This window comes from Eriocheir sinensis, chromosome 17 (genome assembly GCF_024679095.1).
Source record: "Eriocheir sinensis breed Jianghai 21 chromosome 17, ASM2467909v1, whole genome shotgun sequence".
Lineage (NCBI taxonomy): Eukaryota > Metazoa > Arthropoda > Malacostraca > Decapoda > Varunidae > Eriocheir > Eriocheir sinensis.
This window is the reverse complement of record NC_066525.1, coordinates 2,545,152-2,565,000: the sequence shown is the minus strand read 5'-3', so window position 1 is coordinate 2,565,000 and position 19,849 is coordinate 2,545,152. Positions and strand designations below refer to the sequence as shown.

Below are 19,849 nucleotides of genomic sequence, written 5' to 3'. Positions count from 1 at the left end.
TAGTAGTAGTAGTAGTAGTGGTAGTAGAAGTAGTAGTAGCTGTAGTAGTAGTAGTAGTAGTTGTAGTTGTAGAAGTATACCACCACCATCACCACCACCACCACCATCACCATCACCACCACCACCACCACCACCACCTCCACCACCATCGCCAGCAGCAGCATCAGTATTTGCATTAGTATTAGTGTAGTGGTGACATTATTTATACCAATGCGAGGTACTACTTTCTCTCTCCCCCTCCCTCCCTCCCTCCCCCCTCCTCCTCCTCCTCATGTAAATGCTTGCCGAGAAAAAAAAATTGTTTAGGGTCTAACCAAATTATTACGGTAAGCTTCGTTAAAGGATACACACCTCAGCTAAAAAATGAGACGTGGAACCATGCACAAACCATTAGAGCTCATTCACTATTCTGCCCAGCTCTGAGGCCCTGTCCTGAGCGCGTAGTATTTGGCGAGGCAGAGTGGGTCATTGTTAAAGGCCCCCAAATAACCGTAGTAATAATAATAAGAGTAAAAATAAAAATGTTACTAATGACTACAGTTTATCATGGCTCTGTATATATTAAAACACGAAGGCTTCCTCATGTGGCTGCTGGAGAGTAGAACATAACATGTGAGTCTTCGGAGCGCCAGGCAGCTTTCCCTTCGATGCGTGTATTGTTCGCCGGCCGATATGGTGTGGCGGCGTGCGGTGGTCGCGGCCCGGAGCGATAAAGATGTAAATGGCGAAGGTCCTGCTGCTGCTGCTTCTGATGATGGTGATGATGATGGCGATAGTGATGATGGTGAAGATAGGGATGATAAGGGTGATGATGGTGATAGTGATGATGGTGAAGATAGTGATGATAAGGGTGTTGGTGATGATGATAAGGGTGATGATGATGCTGATAAGGGTGATGATGATGCTGATGGGGATAAGGATGTTGAATTTAGTAACAATAAGACAATCCGTTTTATAGATATTTCGATAAGACAGAGACAACCAGACAGACAGACAGACAGAAGGACAGATACACAGACAGACACAGACAGACAGACAGACAGACAGACAGACAGACAGGCAACGTAGAAAACAAAATCACCATTCACGAACCGGGCAATAATAACATAAATAACTACAACAATGAACAGCAACAGAACGGGAAATTATAAGTGGATGGAGAGAAGAGATGGAGAAAAGAAAGTAGAAGGGGAAGAGGGAGGAAGGGAGGAAGAGGAGGAGGAGGGGAGGGATGGAATGAGGAAGGCCGGACCACAGACGCAGATTCACCATGGGGAGGGGAGGAGGAGGCGGTGGGGAGGAGGCCAAAAAAAATACTGAACTCCAAAAAAGAAAAAAGGAAAGTTCTCATCGACGCGTTCCATCCTCCGTAAACAAACACAGGACGAAGACAAACAACCAGGGAGGGATGAGACTTTCTATCCCCTCCCCCTACCCCTCCCCTCCCCCCTCTCCAAGACCCTCCATCCCCCCTAACACACACACACACACACACACACACACACTCACACCTCCTCCTCTCCTGTCCTCCCCATCACACACACACACACACACACACACGCGCGCACACACACACACAGCCTCCACACACGTACTACACAGGACAGCTACAGCCTCCCTCTCTCCTCGCCGGCCAGCTAACAATCTCCTCACCAATCCACTCATCCACCTCCCTCCCCTCCCTTCCCCACCTCTATTCATCCAGCTAACCAGTCAGCCTCCCATTCAACCAGCTAGTCATCTAACCACTCCTTGCTCTTATCAATCAAGGCAGGAAAATCTTTCATCGTTCAGCTTTATATATAAAAAAAATATATTCTTGCTGCTGGTTTCCCATTCAATACCGCACGAGACGTCTCATTATCTCCTGCACTTCAGCCTGGTAACAGCGTCTGGCCGGCGGGTTGAGTGAGTAACTACGGCAACTGAATAAGCTTCCAGGTGTGTGTGTGTGTGTGTGTATGTGTGTGATGGGGAGGACAGGAGAGGAGGAGGTGTGTGTGTGTGTGTGTGTGTGTGTGTGTGTGTGTGTGTGTGTGCGCGCGCTGACTTAGCACAGCGGTCGAACAAAACAAGTGTCAGGTGGGTGCATGCAGGCCAGACAGGTACAGGTTCGCCAAGCGGGGCCACGACCAACACTAAAACGGCGGAAAAGACCCTAATTGAAACACGCTTCACCGAGACAAACCGGCCCGGACAGGAGGCGGCTAATTATTTGTTTGTTCATGTTTTGGCAAGGGCGAGACTCTGAAGTGTCGGGGTGTCTGCCAAACAATGCGGCGACGTGAGGCATGAGCGGCAGCACCAACGGACGCGGCGGTGGAGGTGGCGGCCACGTGCGCTCAGGTAAACAACCCTCAAGCGACCACCACCCCATGAGAGCGACCTGCAGCCACCACCCACCTTTCCTCCCTCTCTCGTTCCCTCACCACACCTCACTTTACAATGGCGAGGGGCAGGCGGCCGGGTAAGCAGGCAGTAAGACACCCCCAGTTATATGACGCAGCCCGCATACCTGGCCCGTGACGTCACAAAAGGAGGGGCGCCAGCACTCACCTGATGCGGACCCTGGCGAACTTAAGACAAAGGCGACCACTTCAGGTATACAGCCCCGACGCACAATACACGAGGACCCTGACGTCGACCACTAGACCTCCGCTGGGTTCCCTGACCATACGCTCCCCTGTTTATTCCCTCCGGCCGCTGCGTTTACACCTTGCACGCCCTGGGAATAGAGGCGGGATCTGCGGGTCGCGGGGAGCATGTTGTAGGTCTCAGGCTAATAAGTAAATGATAGGTTAGGTACAAGTGAGCTCTACCGTGCGTGTGACATGGTCGTGTGGCGCGCCCCCTCCACCTCCCTCCCCCTCCCCCCCCTCCCAGTTATTCTCTTTTCCGCAGCCCTCCCAGGCCACCCGACCACATCCCATGCCCTCGCCCTACACACCCTAGGCTTCCTGTAATTCCTACCACTCTCGCTCTCCGCAATTTCCGTCCTTCCCTGACATTCGCCTCCTCCTCCTCCTCCTCTGCCTCCCCCCCCCCCCCCCCTTCCGCCGCACACCAGTGACAGGCCCCTGCACCGTATACTTACTGCCATTACTTACAAACTCGCACCTCTTTATTACTGTCAACATTTTCTAACCGACTTCAGTTTTATATTTAAAGTTAATGAAATAATGAATACATGCATACATACATACATACATACATAAATAAATAAATAAATAAATAAATTATAAGTAAATAAATACATAAACATACATGAATAAATATATAAATAGATAAATTCACACACACACACACACACACACACACACACACACACACACACACACACACACACACTATATATATATATATATATATATATATATATATATATATATATATATATATATATATCTATATATATATATATATATATATATATATATATATATATATATATATATATATATATATTCAGAAATCATTCCTTCCCATGTGTTAAATGTCTGTTAAAGCTCAATCAGTCAGGCAAAAGCGTTTCTGTGCAATAAAAACTCATTTTAATATTAATTGTCACCTTTTCTAATGAAGCAAAAGTCCATGTAAATATTATATTTGCCAAGACATTCACACGTGTTGCCGCCGCTACGACGAGGCAAACGGATATTAATTCTCGCTGCACACACTCGCCACACAGCCTTCCCCAACACTCCCCTCCAAGCTACGCCCCCCCAACCACCCCACCCAGCACAGCTTCACGCACCCTGAGCCGGGGCAGCAGCTGCACAACCCTTCCTTGAATAGACATCAGCGGCATTGCACTCCAACCAGGCATGGCGGGCAGCGGGCGACGGGTAAGCTTGAGGTGAGCGCCGGGAAAGCACCGCCACAATGGGATGCAAAATCGGGCTTCTGGGGCACGGCGGAGGATTAAAGATGAACTTCGCTGAGAACTACTTGACTGATTCGGACTCGGAACGGTTATGCGTACACGTAGAGTGATGGCGGTGGTGATGGTGCCTTGGGTGTGCCGCCAATGGGGTGTGAGTGGTGAGGATATGTGACATGAATGAAGGGCAGATCAGGGGTGTGGCATCGAGAGGGTTGAGGGGGTGTGGCAAATTTAGTGACTGCGTGGTGGAATGATGTGGAATAGGAAGCGTTAGAGGGTGTGGCATGTGGTTAGAATTGCAAAACTGCGTCTGAGGAGGAGTAACAATGGGGTAGGAAATATGTGGTATGGAATGTGGTATGGTGTGTGGTCAGGTGTGATCATTTTGTTAGAAAGTACGGTATGTTGCATTTGGTACGTGGATGGAGCTGAGAACATGTGCCAGGGGAGAAGCACTAGGTATGTGGTATAAAATAGAGTATGTGGTAGAACGTAGCAGAAAAAAAATACAGCTAAAAGGTAAGGCATGTTAACTGTGTCAGAGGAGGAGTAACAATGGGGTAGGAAATATGTGGTATGGCATGTGGTATGGTATGTGGTCAGGTGTGATCATTTTGTTAGAAAGTACGGTATGTTGCATTTGGTATGTGGATGGAGCTGAGAACATGTGCCAGGGGAGAAGCACTAGGTATGTGGTATAAAATAGAGTATGTGGCAGAACGTAACAGAAAAAAAAATACAAATAAAAGGTAAGGCATGTTGACGAGGCATGTGGAGCGAGAGAAAACCGTAAATGTGTCAGAGGTGGAGGAGGAGGAGGAGGAGGAGGAGGAGTAGCAGAGTGGGACAAAATATGTGGTGTGGCATGCAGTGGACTGGAATAACAAAGAGCGGCGGTGTGGCTAAAGATGGATGATGTGGCGGAGGGCTCGGGGGTGGGGGGTGGGGGGGGATACATAATGAGAGTATGACGGTACACGTGACTTGGGTGTGGCAGGCTACAGTACAGGTATGGCGGCGGCGGTGGTGTGGAATAGTTAAGTATGGCAGCTTGGGGCAGAGGGGTGAGGGGTACAGATGAGGGGTACAGGTGAGGGGTACAGGTGAGAGGTACAGGTGAGGGGGTACACGTGGCCAGGTTGTCGTGGTGGGGGTTTGTACAATGCTATGACTGGACACTTTTCCCGACCGGCTCCTGGACAATCCGAAAGAGTGGACTCCATGCAGCAGACACTCGAGCCAGCAGGGCCAGCGAGGAGCCGAGGACGCCGGGGAGGAGGAGAAGGAGGAGGGAGTGGCTTTATATTATTTACATATTCTCACATATCCCGCACTTAAGGTAAGCAACTTATGCATGCTTGCCTTTTTCTTTTTCCTGCGTCGGACTTTTCATCGTTTTTAATAATTAGGGAGTGGAGAAAATGAAGAAGGAAGGCTTTATGAGGAGGGGACTCTTTACATAGCAGCGTAACCTCTGTGTTTGCCTAAGAGAGCCTGGTGGGTGCGTGGGTGTCCGGCGCCGCGTGAGGGGTTTTAAGGTTGGTATTTTCAGATGCTCCCAACCCACACACCAACTATTTCCAAAGGTCAAAAAGGAGGTTAATCGAGTTCTAATGAGTGTTCTTTTAGGTTCACGGTACAGAAGGCGGCTCAGACTACCACCAGGGTCATAAAAGTACCCCTGGAAATGCCCTAAACTCCAACGAAAGACTAGTAAATTACGTGTTCTTGGGCGCAGAAATGTTTAAAAATATGGCCCTTAATGCATGCCGCCCGCCCTGAGCCCTAACTAATGCCTTGATGCGCCGTGGCTTCCTCTACCATCGTTTTTATCCTCATTTTTATATACGTCAAATACTATAAAAAAATAAAAAAATGCTGCCCTCCACCCCCGTCCATCGTGGCACCATCGTTTATTATCCGAGGCCGCACCGTCGCCGACATCAGCATTATATATGTTTGGTTCGCAGGCGAGGATGGTTCTCGTCTCATGTGAGTGCGTGATCCTCGAGGGAGAGAAGGTCGACCACCCCGTCCTTCAGCCTTAGCCCCGCCAAGCCCCGTCCAGCCCCGCACCGGCCTTGATGGAGGAGGATTTGTTAAGTCGGGTGATGGTGACGCGAGGTTTTAATTTCAAACTGTCTCTGTATGACTGGAATTTATATAACGGGAAAAAAAGCGTACCAAGTGGGGCTCGCTAATGAAGAGGCTTGATCTCCTAAGCCGCCGCTGACGACCTGACAATTGTGAGTGGCGTGGCGGCGCCCAGAGATATATTCCCGGCCCTTCCGCGACAGACAGGCAGGAAAGTGGGGGCAGTAGGCCTGAAGTCAGTCTTGCTCCACAAAGATTTCATTAAAGAACCATCATGATCCTGCACACCAATCCAGGGCGCCATAAACCAGTCCCGCGCCGCCCGCTAAATAATGGCCCTCCGTCGGTCGTGTGTAAGGGTGAAGACGGTGAGGCGCAGCGGCATGACTTGTGGCTGTCTGGCATATGGCTCTCGGCGTATCTTTAATTAATCAGACTCCGGCCTGGTGCTACTGAACTCCTTCTCTCTCCCTCTCCCTGCCGAGGTCTCTCTGTCTGTCCGTCTGTCTGGGTCTGTCTGGCTGGTTCGCTGTCTGACTGTGGGCTGTGCGGAATCCTGGCGCTGAGTCTGCTGAGCTGGACTTAACTGTGAAGCACTAAGTCTGACTGGCGTAATACTGCTGAGCTTCACTGCGACTTGATTTTCATTTCAAGCTCATAAATTTTCCATCGGTCGTTGAGGCAAGCAACACGGCCACTCCCGGGCTGCTCGGTGACCTCGGCCGGGCATCGTTGGGCAAAGTTTTGTGCGGGCGATAACAGCAACACGGCCCATCACCACTCGCTCCGGGGATACAAGGAAAATATGTCCAGTAGATCATGCCGCTGTCTATGCCCGCTAAATGCATTCCCCCGAAGCATCGCCGCTCAAAAACACACAAGCGATACAAAATGCAGAGAGGCGAGTCGCAAGGCCATTTTCTGCCTCATAAAGAAAGATTTTATAAGGCATAAACAAAAAATCCTATGTACGAGACTTTGCAGATTGTCGAGCCACGGGTCTTAATGCAGGAGACTATTATACACCTTTCCCGAGCTAATGGTAGATAAAAGTCCCTGTCTTGACTCTCCCCGTCCAGCCTTGACTCTCCCCCCCCACCCGCATGCAGTCGCGAGTGAAGAGTCTTGTGCATGCTTTTTTTTTCCTTGATGTTATTTACAATTCAAATCTGCAAATGTTTATAACTGGATTCAACAATGAAGCTGTGCATCAAACACGGACGGACGAAAGCACCACGCATCCATCCCTGCCCCGAGGAAGCGAGGGTGTGCGCCGAGGAGGAGGAGGAGGAGGGGAGGGTTGTGCTGTGATGGGGGGGTGGATGGAAGAGTAGGGCGGGGGAGAGCTGTGTTATAGGACGGAGGAGAGCTTTGTTATGGGGGATGGGTGACAGCATAGGGCGGGAAAGGATTGTTATGGGAAGTGTAGGGAAGGGATATGTTGTGTTATGGGGGATGGGTGGTAGCGTAGGGGGAAGGAAAGCTGTGTTATGGGGATTGGATGACATCTTAGTGCGTGGAAGGAGTGTGTTATGGGCAGGGTAGGGCAGAGGAATATTGTGTTATGGGGGATGGGTGGTAGCGTAGCGGGAAGGAAAGCTGTGTTATGGGGAATGGATGACAGCATAGAGCGTGGAAGGAGTGTGTTAAGGGCAGGGTAGGGCAGGAGGGATGTGTTTTAGGAGCGTAGGACAGAGGAATATTGTGTTATGAGGGAGTCTGGCAGCGTGGGGGCACTGTACACGGCGTGGAAGCACAGAGGCGTGGACGCATGCCATCTATAGGAGTGTGCGTGGTAGTGAGCGTGGTCATAACATATTACTAACCACCCGCCGCCGCCAAGACCCAGGTGCTGATAGGGGAAATCCAGGTTAATTAGTGGCTGGGTGGAGCACCTGTCATACTTCAGGTTACGAGGCGGAGAGCAGACCCCGTCAAATCACCCCTCCTCCTGCTCCTGCCGCGCCGACACCCGAACACTCGCTGCTCGCCCCTGACTCCTGTGATGGGGGGTACAGGGACCATCCTCATTCTGTCTCAACTTCCCCATTCACCATTAGAACCGTTACCTATTTCTACCCCTATCTCCCCCCCGTTATTACCCTCTAAAACACTCTCTGCTCCTCTCCGGCTCCTGAAGGGGTGTGGGTGTGGGGGGGCAACAGGACCCATCAGATTTTCCTTCAGTCCGTCTTTCCTGACCTACCCGTTGACATACTAACGCCTTTTTTGAGTTCCTCCCTTCGTCTTTTCCTCTATGACACCCAAAGACTCACTGCTCGGCCATGAATCCCTGTGTTGGATGGTTTATGAGGATGGATTCGTATTTCTGAGAATTTTTACCACTTATCCCTACGTCTGTTAGATCCTCCATTCCTTCCTTTATTCAATTCTCTATCACTTTCCATCCGTGGTGACTCATATTCATCAGTACATTCAATCATCTATTCCTGCCTATTTTTCCCACATGCCCCTACGTCTGTTAGCTCCTCCATTCCTTCCTTCATTCATTCTCTATCACTTTCCATTCGTGGTGATTCTCATTCATCGGGACGTTCAATCATCCACGTGCCTTGGCCTCCCTGCCTCTCCACATCTTCGGACGTGGTATACTTTCTTTTCTCCCAGTTTTCTGCTTCTCATGTCACACAAACGGCATGCCATCTTATCATTCCCCTCTTCGCTCCCTTCCGTCCCTGTGTCCATCCCAGAGAAGCCTTCCACACTTGTTCCCCGGCCAGCCTCGCGTATCTCCGGCGTGTTAAGATGTGTGTCACCATCACCAACACAAACCTGCTTTCCTATGTATGTCAAACACCCTATCTCTCGCCCATATACGTGCTGCTCCTTCCTATGCCCGTCCTGTGTATCGCCTCCCTCTAACAACGCACTGCTCTGCCGTAACAGCTTCCTATTCCTGTCTACATCTTGACTTGGTAACCCAGACAGAAGTCAGACGAGACGGCAAGACGAATAAAAGAACTTCCAAAAATACTCTCCGAGACACACTCGCGTGGGCACAAGCCAGCTGATATATGAGCCCCGCTTACTTAGACATGCATATGTAATTATACAACCCATGTCGAGCTCCAGCCCTCACGTCCGCTCCATAAACAAGTGTGGATTAGTAGTGCATGACTGAATTTTCTGTATCGGTATGTAGGCTCGTAAAATCTTCGTCCCTATTATTTCTACAACTAAAGTTCTTAAGATTAAAATAACACAGAAGCTTTCTAAAGTAAGTGGGCAGTCCGGGGACGTCCACAGACAGAGACAGGACAGGGACTGTACCTTCACAGCAGGAGGACTCGTCGTGCACCGCCGCCACTCCAAGCGTACCTGTAATACACACAAAGACGCCGTCAATACCTGACCGAACACATGAAACGCGAAGGTGCAATTCCTTGTTAGGCGATCTGAAGGCACGCACAGAAAATCTTTACCTGTGCGCGCGGCATGATAGAATGTAATGAAAATAAGGAACTAGGAGCAATGAAGATAATAGTATTGGTAATAATAAAAATAATAATAATAAAAAATAATAATAACAACAATAATAATAATAAAAATGATAATGATGAAGATGATGATGATGATTTTAAGAAGCGGAAGAAGAAGAAGAAGAAGAAGAAGAAGAACAAGAAAATAATAATAATAATAATAAGAAGAAGAAGGAAGAAGAAGAAGAAGAAAAAAGAAGAACAAGAAGAACAAGAACAAGAAGAGAAGAAAAAGAAGAACAACAACAAGAAGAGGAGCAGAACAAGGAGAACCCTAAACAAAAGGAAGAATCAGGCCGGCTGGGATCGGCTGCTTAGGGCTAAAATAATGCATTCAATCGTGCAAGTTTAATTTATTCTAATAAATCAGAAAGCAATTAAGAATCAGATGGCCGACTCACCCCACGTGTGTGTGTGTGTGTGTGTGTGTGTGTGTGTGTGTGTGTGTGTGTGTGTGAGAGAGAGAGAGAGAGAGAGAGAGAGAGAGAGAGAGAGAGAGAGAGAGAGAGAGAGAGAGAGAGAGAGAGAGAGAGAGAGAGAGAGAGAGAGAGAGAGAGAGAGAGAGAGAGAGAGAGAGAGAGAGAGAGAGAGAGAGAGAAGGCTGACATTGGTTTATAGAGACATTTACTGCGGAGATTCTTCGCTTTGATTGAACGGTCGATAAAAAATACGTCTTTTCTCGACCGACTTTATCGAAACTGATTTAATTATCGTACAGAGCAACAGGACGAGAGAGAGAGAGAGAGAGAGAGAGAGAGAGAGTGAGAGAGAGAGAGAGAGAGAGAGAGAGAGAGAGAGAGAGAGAGAGAGAGAGAGAGAGAGAGAGAGAGAGAGAGAGAGAGAGAGAGACCGTGTGTGTGTGTGTGTGTGTGTGTGTGTGTGTGTGTGTGTGTGTGTGACAGGGGAGAGGCGGGGCGAACATGATTCCTCGCACACCAAACACATCTTGCGGCTGTGTTCTCAGGTTCAGGATTCGTGACTCGATGCTTGAGGGAGGAGGAAAACAGCTCCCCCCTCACCCCCTCTCCCCCTCTCTCTCTCTCTTTGTCCTCTAATCCTGCCGTTCCTTCCAGCTTCTTATATATCCCGTTTCCAATCTAAAAACCGTCTCCTTCAACCCAATAACCTGATTCATTATAGTTATCATTGAAAAGGTTAATTACTGATGTCTTTTTGCAATAGTTCAGTGTAGGAAAACGGTCGATTTGCCGATATTCGACCTAAAAACCGTCTCCTTCAACCCAATAACCTGATTCATTATAGTTATCATTGAAAAGGTTAATTACTGATGTCTTTTTGCAATAGTTCAGTGTAAGAAAACAGTCGATTTGCCGATATCCGACCTAAAAACCGTCTCCTCCAACACAATAACCTGATTCATTATAGTTATCGTTGAAATGGTTAATTACTGAAGTCTTTTGCATTAGTTCAGTGTAGGAAAAAGGTATATACAATGTGGTGAATGCGATAATCCGGCAGCGCTGTGAATCGACACCCGTGCGGCGGAGGACTAAGAAACGTAGAAAAAAAATGTGTTAGATAAAAATAAGAGTTTCTCCCTCGTTAAACAGACAGGTAAGAATGCCGCCATTACCGCCAAGCCACCGAGCAGCCGCACCTCAACCGCAAATGGTCAACCTTGTCCTTTATCTTTCTGTCTGTCCAGCTGTCTGTATGGCTGTCTCTCTGTCCCTGTCTCTGTTTCTCTGTTTGTCTATCTGTTATGCCTGTCTGTCGGTGTCTCTCTTTGTCTGTCTATTTGTACGGCTGTGTCTCTTTTCCTGTCTGTCTGTCTGTCTGTGTGTGTGTCTGTCTGCCTCACTATTTATAAGACTGTCTGTTCCTGTCTCTGTTTGCCTGTCTATCTGCATGGCTGTCTCTCTGTCCCTGTCTGTCTGTCTGTCTACATATGTCTCTCACTATATGTATGGGTGCCCTTGCCCCTATCACTGTTTGTCTGTCTGTCTGTCTCACTATATGTATGGGTGTTCCTGTCCCTCTCTCTGTCTGTCTGTCTGCTGTCTGTCTCTCACTATATGTATGGGTGCCTCTCTCTCACTGTTCCTCTCTCTGTCTGTCTGTATGTGTGTTTCATTCAGTAATTCAGTAATACATTTCAGCATTCAGATATCGATTCATTAGACGCCATACGCAAGAATTAATAAGTATTTTGATAATGACTTTCCTCTATGCCCTTTCCTACCCTTCATTACTCTACCACTGCCTTGCTCTGCCCTTTTCTGCCTACACTTGCCCTTTCCTGTCCTACCCTATTCTGCCTTACCTTAACCTTACCTTCTCTGACATGTAATACCCTACCTTCCCTTCCTCTGTTCTACCTTGCCCTGCTCTTCCCTGTCCCCGCCCTATCCTACCTTATGCCTGTCCTGTCCCGCCCTGCCTCGGCCTACCCTGCCTCGCCGTGCCTGGACCTTCAGAAACAGGAGGTCGAGATCACGGTCGATAGCATGTAATCGGACACCGCCTCAGGCTTACGAGGGAAGAATGGGAACAAGGAGGTAAAGCAGGAGGAGGAGGAGGAGGAGGAAGAAGAGGAGATGAGGGAGGAGGAGGAAGAAGAGGGAGGACGAGGATGAGGATGAGGATACAGCACACAATATGATGATGGACGAGAAGGAGAAGGAAGAGGAGGAGGAGGAGGAGGAGGAGGAGGAGGAGGAGTGGAAGGAAGAAGTGGTGAGTCAGGTATCCAGTTACCAATCGAGAGAGGAAGAGAGCCGACCGAGGGAGGAGGAGGAGGAGGAGAAGGAGAGGGCAAGGAAGGCGAGGCAGGGAGGGAAAAAAAAAAAACGTGTATTACTGAGAAACGAATCAAGAAACCACGAAAAAAAGAAGTAATAGCAGTAGTAGTAGTAGTAGTAGTAGTAGTAGTAGTAGTAGTAGTAGTAGTAGTCGTAGTCGTAGTCGTAGTAGTAGTAGTAGTAGTAGTAGTAGCAGTAGTAGCAGCAGAGATGGAGGAGGAGGAAGAATGGGAAGGGAAGAAAGGGAAAGGAAGGGAAGGGATGGGAAGGAAAGAAAAGAGAAGAGAAGGGAAGGGAAGTGGAGAAGGAGGAGGAGAAAGACGAGGACGAGGAGGAGGAGGAGAAGGAGGAGGAGGAGGAAAAGAAGTAAGAAGAACATAAGAACATAAGAACATAAGAACGCAGGAGTCTACAAGAGGCCGGTAGGCCTGTACGAGGCAGCTCCTTTGACCCTAAGCTCCCGTGTATCTAACCCCACCTAATATCGCTGTCCATGAATTTATCTAGTCTATTTTTGAATGTGATAATTGTATTGGTACTCACCACATGAATGCTAAGCCTATTCCACTCATCCACCACCACCCTGTTAGTAAACCAATTTTTGCCTATGTCCCTGTTGAATCTGAATTTATCCAGTTTAAACCCGTTACTTCGTGTCCTACCCGGTTCTCTTACCAACAAAACCTTATGAATGTCTCCCTTATTAAAGCCCTTCATTCATTTATAAACCTCGATCATGTCTCCACGCACCCTTCGCCTTTCTAGAGAATGCAAGTTTAACTGTTTGAGTCTTCCCTCGTATGGCAAGTTTCTCAACCCCTGAATCATCTTAGTCATCCTCCTCTGCACCGATTCTAACATTTGATATCCATTATATAGTAAGGTGACCAGAACTGAACCGCATAGTCAAGATGAGGTCTAACTAATGCTAAATATAGTTTGAGGAAGACTTCGGGGCTTCTGTTGCTTACGCTCCTTGAAATAAATCCCAGTACCCTATTAGCTCGATTTCTAGCTTGAATGCATTGTGCCCTTGGACGGAGATCAGAACTCACTAAGACCCCTAAATCCCTCTCGCACCCAGACCTACTTATGAGAGTGTCATTTAAGCAATAGTTATGTGAGGGGTTGTTCCTACCTACACTCAGAATACTGCACTTCCCTACATTGAACTCCATCTGCCATTTATCCGCCCAGTCATATAATCTGTTGAGTTCACCTTGGAGAATACTAGCGTCCTGATCCGACTCAATTACTCTACCGATCTTGGTATCATCTGCAAATTTACTAACATCACTACTAATTCCTGTATCTAAGTCATTGATTTAAATAATAAACAAAAGTGGACCTAATACCGAACCTTGTGGGACCCCACTCGTAACACATCCCCAGTCAGATCTTTTACCATTGATTTGCACTCTTTGCTTCCTATTGCTAAGCCACGCCTTGACCCAGTTCAAAACTTTACCCTCTACTCCGTGAGCCTGTAATTTAAGCAACAGTCGTTGGTGAGGAACTTTGTCAAACGCTTTACTAAAATCAAGATAGATTACATCATAATTTTCATCTCTGTCAACCGCCTCAAATACTTTATTGTAGAAGGACAAGAGATTGGTGAGGCATGACCTACCTTTGTGAACCCATGCTGCGAGTCGTGAATTAAGCTATGTTTCTCTAAATGCTCCTGAATGTTCCTGGCTATTATGGACTCCAGCATCTTCCTATAACCGATGTTAAGCTAATTGGGCGATAGTTTGAAGCAACTGACCTGTCCCCCTTTTAAAAATCGGCGTCACATTAGCTACTTTCCATAGGCTCGGCACATAGCCAGTATTTACCGACATCTTAAAGATGTCGGTTAGTGGGTCACTTATTATATCACCTAACTCCTTTAATACCCTCGGAAATATCCCGTCAGGACCTGGCGACTTGTTCTTCTTAAGCTTATCTATCTCATCCTGAACTACTTGCCTGGTAATGATTATATCCCTCAATTTATCGCCATCCCCGCCCTCGTACACCTGAACTCTTTCCGGTATAGTCGTTCGATCCTCCTGTGTGAATACTGAAAGGAAGTAGTCGTTCAACAATGTGCTCATATTTTCGTAATTTTCTACTAGCTCCACTGTGTTTGTTTTCAGCGGTCCAATATTCACCCTTGATTTTGTTCTATACATCTGAAAGAAGCACTTCGGATTACTTTTCGCCTCATTTGCTACTTTGATCTCATAGTTCTTTTTGCTATCCTGGTGTTTTTCTTAACTAATCTAGATAGTTCGACGTACCGGCCCCTGAGATGTGTTTCCCATTCTTTATTTTCTGATAAATTCCTTCTTTAACCCAATCTCGTGTTTTAGTCCACGAGTCATCCACTTAGGATCATTGTTTTCTTTTCTAAGTGTTCGCTGTGGTATATGCTGTTCTTGACCCTCTACTATTACTCTAACTAAATTATTGTAAGACATTTCTACCTGGTTCTCCTGGCTCTCCAATCCGCAGTTCTGGCCCTCATGAATCCCTAAATTATCCCAGTTTACCCCTTCAAGATGTCTTCGAAGCCCCTCGTAGTTTGCTCTTCTAAAATCTGGCACTAACACTGGGTTTGGTTCGCGGGTTACCGCCCAGTCTAAGCTAAAACGAACCGTTCTGTGATCACTATTTCCTAACTCTCCGCCCACCTCCAACTCACGTAGCAAGTTCCCATTATTGGTTAGGACTAAGTCTAATATGTTATCTCCTCTGGTAGGCTCAGTAACTACCTGCTTAAGGAAATTATCTTGTATAACTTCAAGAAAGTCCTCGGCTTCCAGGTCACCCACTAGATCTTCCCAGTCTATATTCCTATAATTAAAGTCCCCCATTACGCAGACATTTCTACTCATACTCGCCCTGCCAATCTCCTGTAGTAATATACTCGTGTCCTGCCTGTTAAGGTTGGGTGGCCTGTATATAACTCCTAGAGTTAGTTTTTCTTTCCCTTTGTAAACGTCCACCCAAACTGATTCTGAATCCATGTTAGTTTTGACTGAGTTGTTAACTAAACATTTAAGTGAGTCTTTAACATATAGCGCAACTCCACCTCCCTTTCTGCCCCTTCTGTCTTTGTGAAACATCTGATAACCCGTTATTTCAAATTCTGATCTAAAATTTCTATTAGCAGTGTCTATCCATGTCTCAGTGATCGCTATTATGTCAAAATTTTCTGAACAAGCTTCACCCCTTAGTAAGTCTATCTTGTTTCTGAGGCTCCTGCTGTTAGTATAGAAGATTCTTAGCCCGCCCTCTGTTACTCCTGGTTACTCGTGGCGCAGGCAAGTGTTTATAGTGACGCCATCTATTCTTGGCTCCAGCTGCCTCCCGAGCTCATTCTTGATTTCCCTTTGACCGTTCCTCCAGACTCTTAGACCATAACCACGGAAAAACTCACCACAACGCCCATACTCCAAGTTACAACTACGTGTTTCCAGACCTTATTCCTATGATATCAACTTTCCACGAACCACTTTACTGGATGATGAACACCTCTAAAAATTATCCATATATCTCATATTTACTGTAAGAATGATCCAACAATCTGATATCCACTGTTAGTAAGAATATGACGCAGATGTGCAAAGCAAAAAAAGTAATTGGGTGTAAAGTACCATACGTGGAATTCAAAGAAGGTGAAAACTATAAAACCTGCCGTTGAGTAGTAAATGAGAACTTTGTATTTAGCGAAGAAAGACTGAGTACAACATGGAGAGGCATAGGCTAATACGAGCTGTAATACTACTACTATATACGATGATGATGATAATAGTAGTAATAATAACAATAATAGAGCAAGTAGGTATTGGATGTCCTCTGGTCTCATTAGTAACAATCCAGGGGTGTTGTAGGCAGAAAGGCAACTACAATTAAGAAATCGCAATGGACGGACACGGGATAAAGGGAACAGATATGGAGGGAAAGAGTACCTACGCGACACTCTTGGAAATAACTAATGTATGAAGAGCCCAAGGCATGTTATCCACGCATTATGCATGAAATAAAAGTTAAGCAAGGTTATTTTTTCTTACTTATCAAGATTTATTTGGGAATAGTTGCCATTCAAAAGAATTAAGAATATTTGATCTATTCCTTTATAGTTTAGCAACAGCCCTGTTACCCCCCATCCTACGCGTGAACTGCACTACTTAGCCGACTAGGCAAGATTATAGCAGAAAGAATTGGCTGGAGGCCAGTCGGTCTTCATGGACATAGCACCTCCTTTTATTACCGAACACGATTTCCTCAATATTCGGATAATTTTTTTGTATCACATCGAAACAACGATGGGAAACTCTGCATCTCGACAGAAATTTAACGTGTGGGTAACCCTGGAGCGAGGCTCCTACCTGTTGGACTCCATCAAGCTCTCGTGCAAGGACTCCACCTGCTGCCTGAAGAGGAGGCGTACGGTCGCCTCCGTCAAGCTCCCCGTGGAAGGCTGGTCTTGCGTCGCTGGGATTCAAGGCTGCCACGCCGAGGGTGAGCTGCGTGTGCCCTTGGCGAAGCTGTGCAAGAAAGACGGCAACGCGGCCGTCAGGGTGCAATTCGCCTCGCTTAGGAAGCCAGTCTTCACCTCTTCCATGCCGCTGGCCTGGCTGCTGGACAACATCAGCGGCCTACACTTCTCGCTCTTCTGTGACGACGGGCCCGCCTTCACCAGCCTCCGGTGCAACGGGAGGCGGTGTGGCGAGCCCGTCCGGGCGGTGAGCCCTGCACCGCGTGCGGCCACTGACGGGTGGCCAGGACCGATGAGGCTGATGCATGGGCAGCCTTTGAAGTGACGACCCATGATGACTGGTCCGTGGAGGCTGATGATTCATGGGCAGCCCCAGACTTGGTGACCTCTGTTGCTATGGTCGAGGCTGATGATTCATGGGCAGCCTTTGAAGCAATGACCCGTGATGACTGGTCCGTGGAGGCTGATGATTCATGGGCACCCGCCGACGTGGTGACCGCCATCACCGATGAGGCTGATGATTCATGGGCAGCCTTTGAAGCAATGACCCGTGATGACTGGTCCGTGGAGGCTGATGATTCATGGGCACCCGCCGAATTGGTGACCGCCATCACCGATGAGGCTGATGATTCATGGGCAGCCTTTGAAGCAATGACCCGTGATGACTGGTCCGTGGAGGCTGATGATCCATGGGCACCCGCCGAATTGGTGACCGCCATCACCGATGAGGCTGATGATTCATGGGCAGCCTTTGAAGCAATGACCCGTGATGACTGGTCCGTGGAGGCTGATGATCCATGGGCACCCGCCGAATTGGTGACCGCCATCACCGATGAGGCTGATGATTCATGGGCAGCCTTTGAAGCAATGACCCGTGATGACTGGTCCGTGGAGGCTGATGATCCATGGGCACCCGCCGAATTGGTGACCGCCATCACCGATGAGGCTGATGTTCCATTGGCACTCCTTGAAGTGACGACCCGTGATGACTCGTCTGATGAGGGTGATGTTCCATTGGCACTCCTTGAAGTGACGACCCGTGATGACTCGTCTGATGAAGCTGATGATCCATGGCCAGCCTTTGAAGCAATGACCCGTGATGACTCGTCTGATGAGGGTGATGTTCCATTGGCACTCCTTGAAGTGACGACCCGTGATGACTCGTCTGATGAGGGTGATGATCCATGGCCAGCCTTTGAAGCAATGACCCGTGATGACTCGTCTGATGAGGGTGATGTTCCATTGGCACTCCTTGAAGTGACGACCCGTGATGACTCGTCTGATGAGGGTGATGATCCATGGCCAGCCTTTGAAGCAATGACCCGTGATGACCCGTCTGATGAGGGTGATGTTCCATTGGCACTCCTTGAAGTGACGACCCGTGATGACTCGTCTGATGAGGGTGATGATCCATGGCCAGCCTTTGAAGCAATGATCCGTGATGACCCGTCTGATGAGGGTGATGTTCCATTGGCACTCCTTGAAGTGACGACCCGTGATGACTCGTCTGATGAGGGTGATGATCCATGGCCAGCCTTTGAAGCAATGACCCGTGATGACTCGTCTGATGAGGGTGATGTTCCATTGGCACTCCTTGAAGTGACGACCCGTGATGACTCGTCTGATGAGGGTGATGATCCATGGCCAGCCTTTGAAGCAATGACCCGTGATGACTCGCCTGATGAGGGTGATGTTCCATTGGCACTCCTTGAAGTGACGACCCGTGATGACTCGTCTGATGAGGGTGATGATCCATGGGATGCCCTCGAATTGATAACCAGTAATGACTGGTCTGATGAGGCTGAGGATCCATGGGATGCCCTCGAATTGATAACCAGTAATGACTGGTCTGATGAGGATGATGATCCATGGGATGCCCTCGAATTGATAACCAGTAATGACTGGTCTGATGAGGATGATGATCCATGGGATGCCCTCGAATTGATAACCAGTAATGACTGGTCTGATGAGGATGATGATCCATGGGATGCCCTCGAATTGATAACCAGTAATGACTGGTCTGATGAGGATGATGATCCATGGGATGCCCTCGAATTGATAACCAGTAATGACTGGTCTGATGAGGATGATGATCCATGGGATGCTCTCGAATTGATAACCAGTAATGACTGGTCTGATGAGGATGATGATCCATGGGATGCCCTCGAATTGATAACCAGTGATGACTGGTCTGATGAGGATGAGGATCCATGGGCATCCGCCGAATTGATAACCATCACCGATGAGGATGATGATCCATGGGATGCCCTCGAATTGATAACCAGTGATGACTGGTCTGATGAGGAGGAGGATCCATGGGATGCCCTCGAATTGATAACCAGTGATGACTGGTCTGATGAGGATGAGGATTCATGGGATGCCCTCGAATTGATAACCAGTGATGACTGGTCTGATGAGGCTGATGCCTTCCTGGACGTCACGGCCATCTGTGCTGTCGTTGTGTACATTGTCTTGCTTCACTAAGCAGCCTGGTAACACACTCACCAGTGACCCCCGGCGCAGGCGCGAGCCACATCGTGAGCCACACTCCCGGGGAGCGAGACTTCCTTTAGTGACCGTCGCTCTTATTACACCTTCAGGGGAGGAGCTCCAGCTGTATTTCTTATCTTATCAATGAAAACCTTTACAACAAAACTTTTATCCTATTAATGAATTTACCTTACCTATTAATAATAGTGTGCCTATCACAGTGAAATTCACCACATGCACGACTGCCAAGTCTCTTCCATTCGTCTACCATTCTATTAGCAAACCAATTCCTGCCTGCATGTTTAACAAATCTATATTGATCTAACGACCCACGGCTAAGAGTGCATTATATTTTCTTACTTATCAAGATTTATTTGCGAATAGTTGCCATTCAAAAGAATTAAGAATATTTTATCTATTCCTTTATAGTTAAGCAAATGGGCACATGTTTGACCGAGTTGAAAAACTTACTAAATTTTATGCTCTATTTTGGAATATACTGTTTTAGAGGAATGCATGTAGTTTTACGAAGCTTTTTCCCGCTTACAAGACCCACGAACATTTACATTTAACGGGGGACCCCTCGGGTATTAGTGGAGGGTCCCCGATGGACTGTGAGGTATACGGCCCT

General features: G+C 47.7%; 1 protein-coding gene across 1 annotated transcript in view; it reads right to left on the bottom strand.

The window, feature by feature from the left end:
* Positions 1-19,849, bottom strand: part of LOC127000109 (F-box/LRR-repeat protein 7-like) — a 126,849-nt gene that overhangs the window by 59,450 nt on the left and 47,550 nt on the right. The window contains exon 2 of the mRNA XM_050863527.1: positions 9,269-9,346. Within this exon, the coding sequence (XP_050719484.1) occupies positions 9,269-9,346 (78 nt within the window). The remainder of the gene's footprint in view (positions 1-9,268; positions 9,347-19,849) is intronic.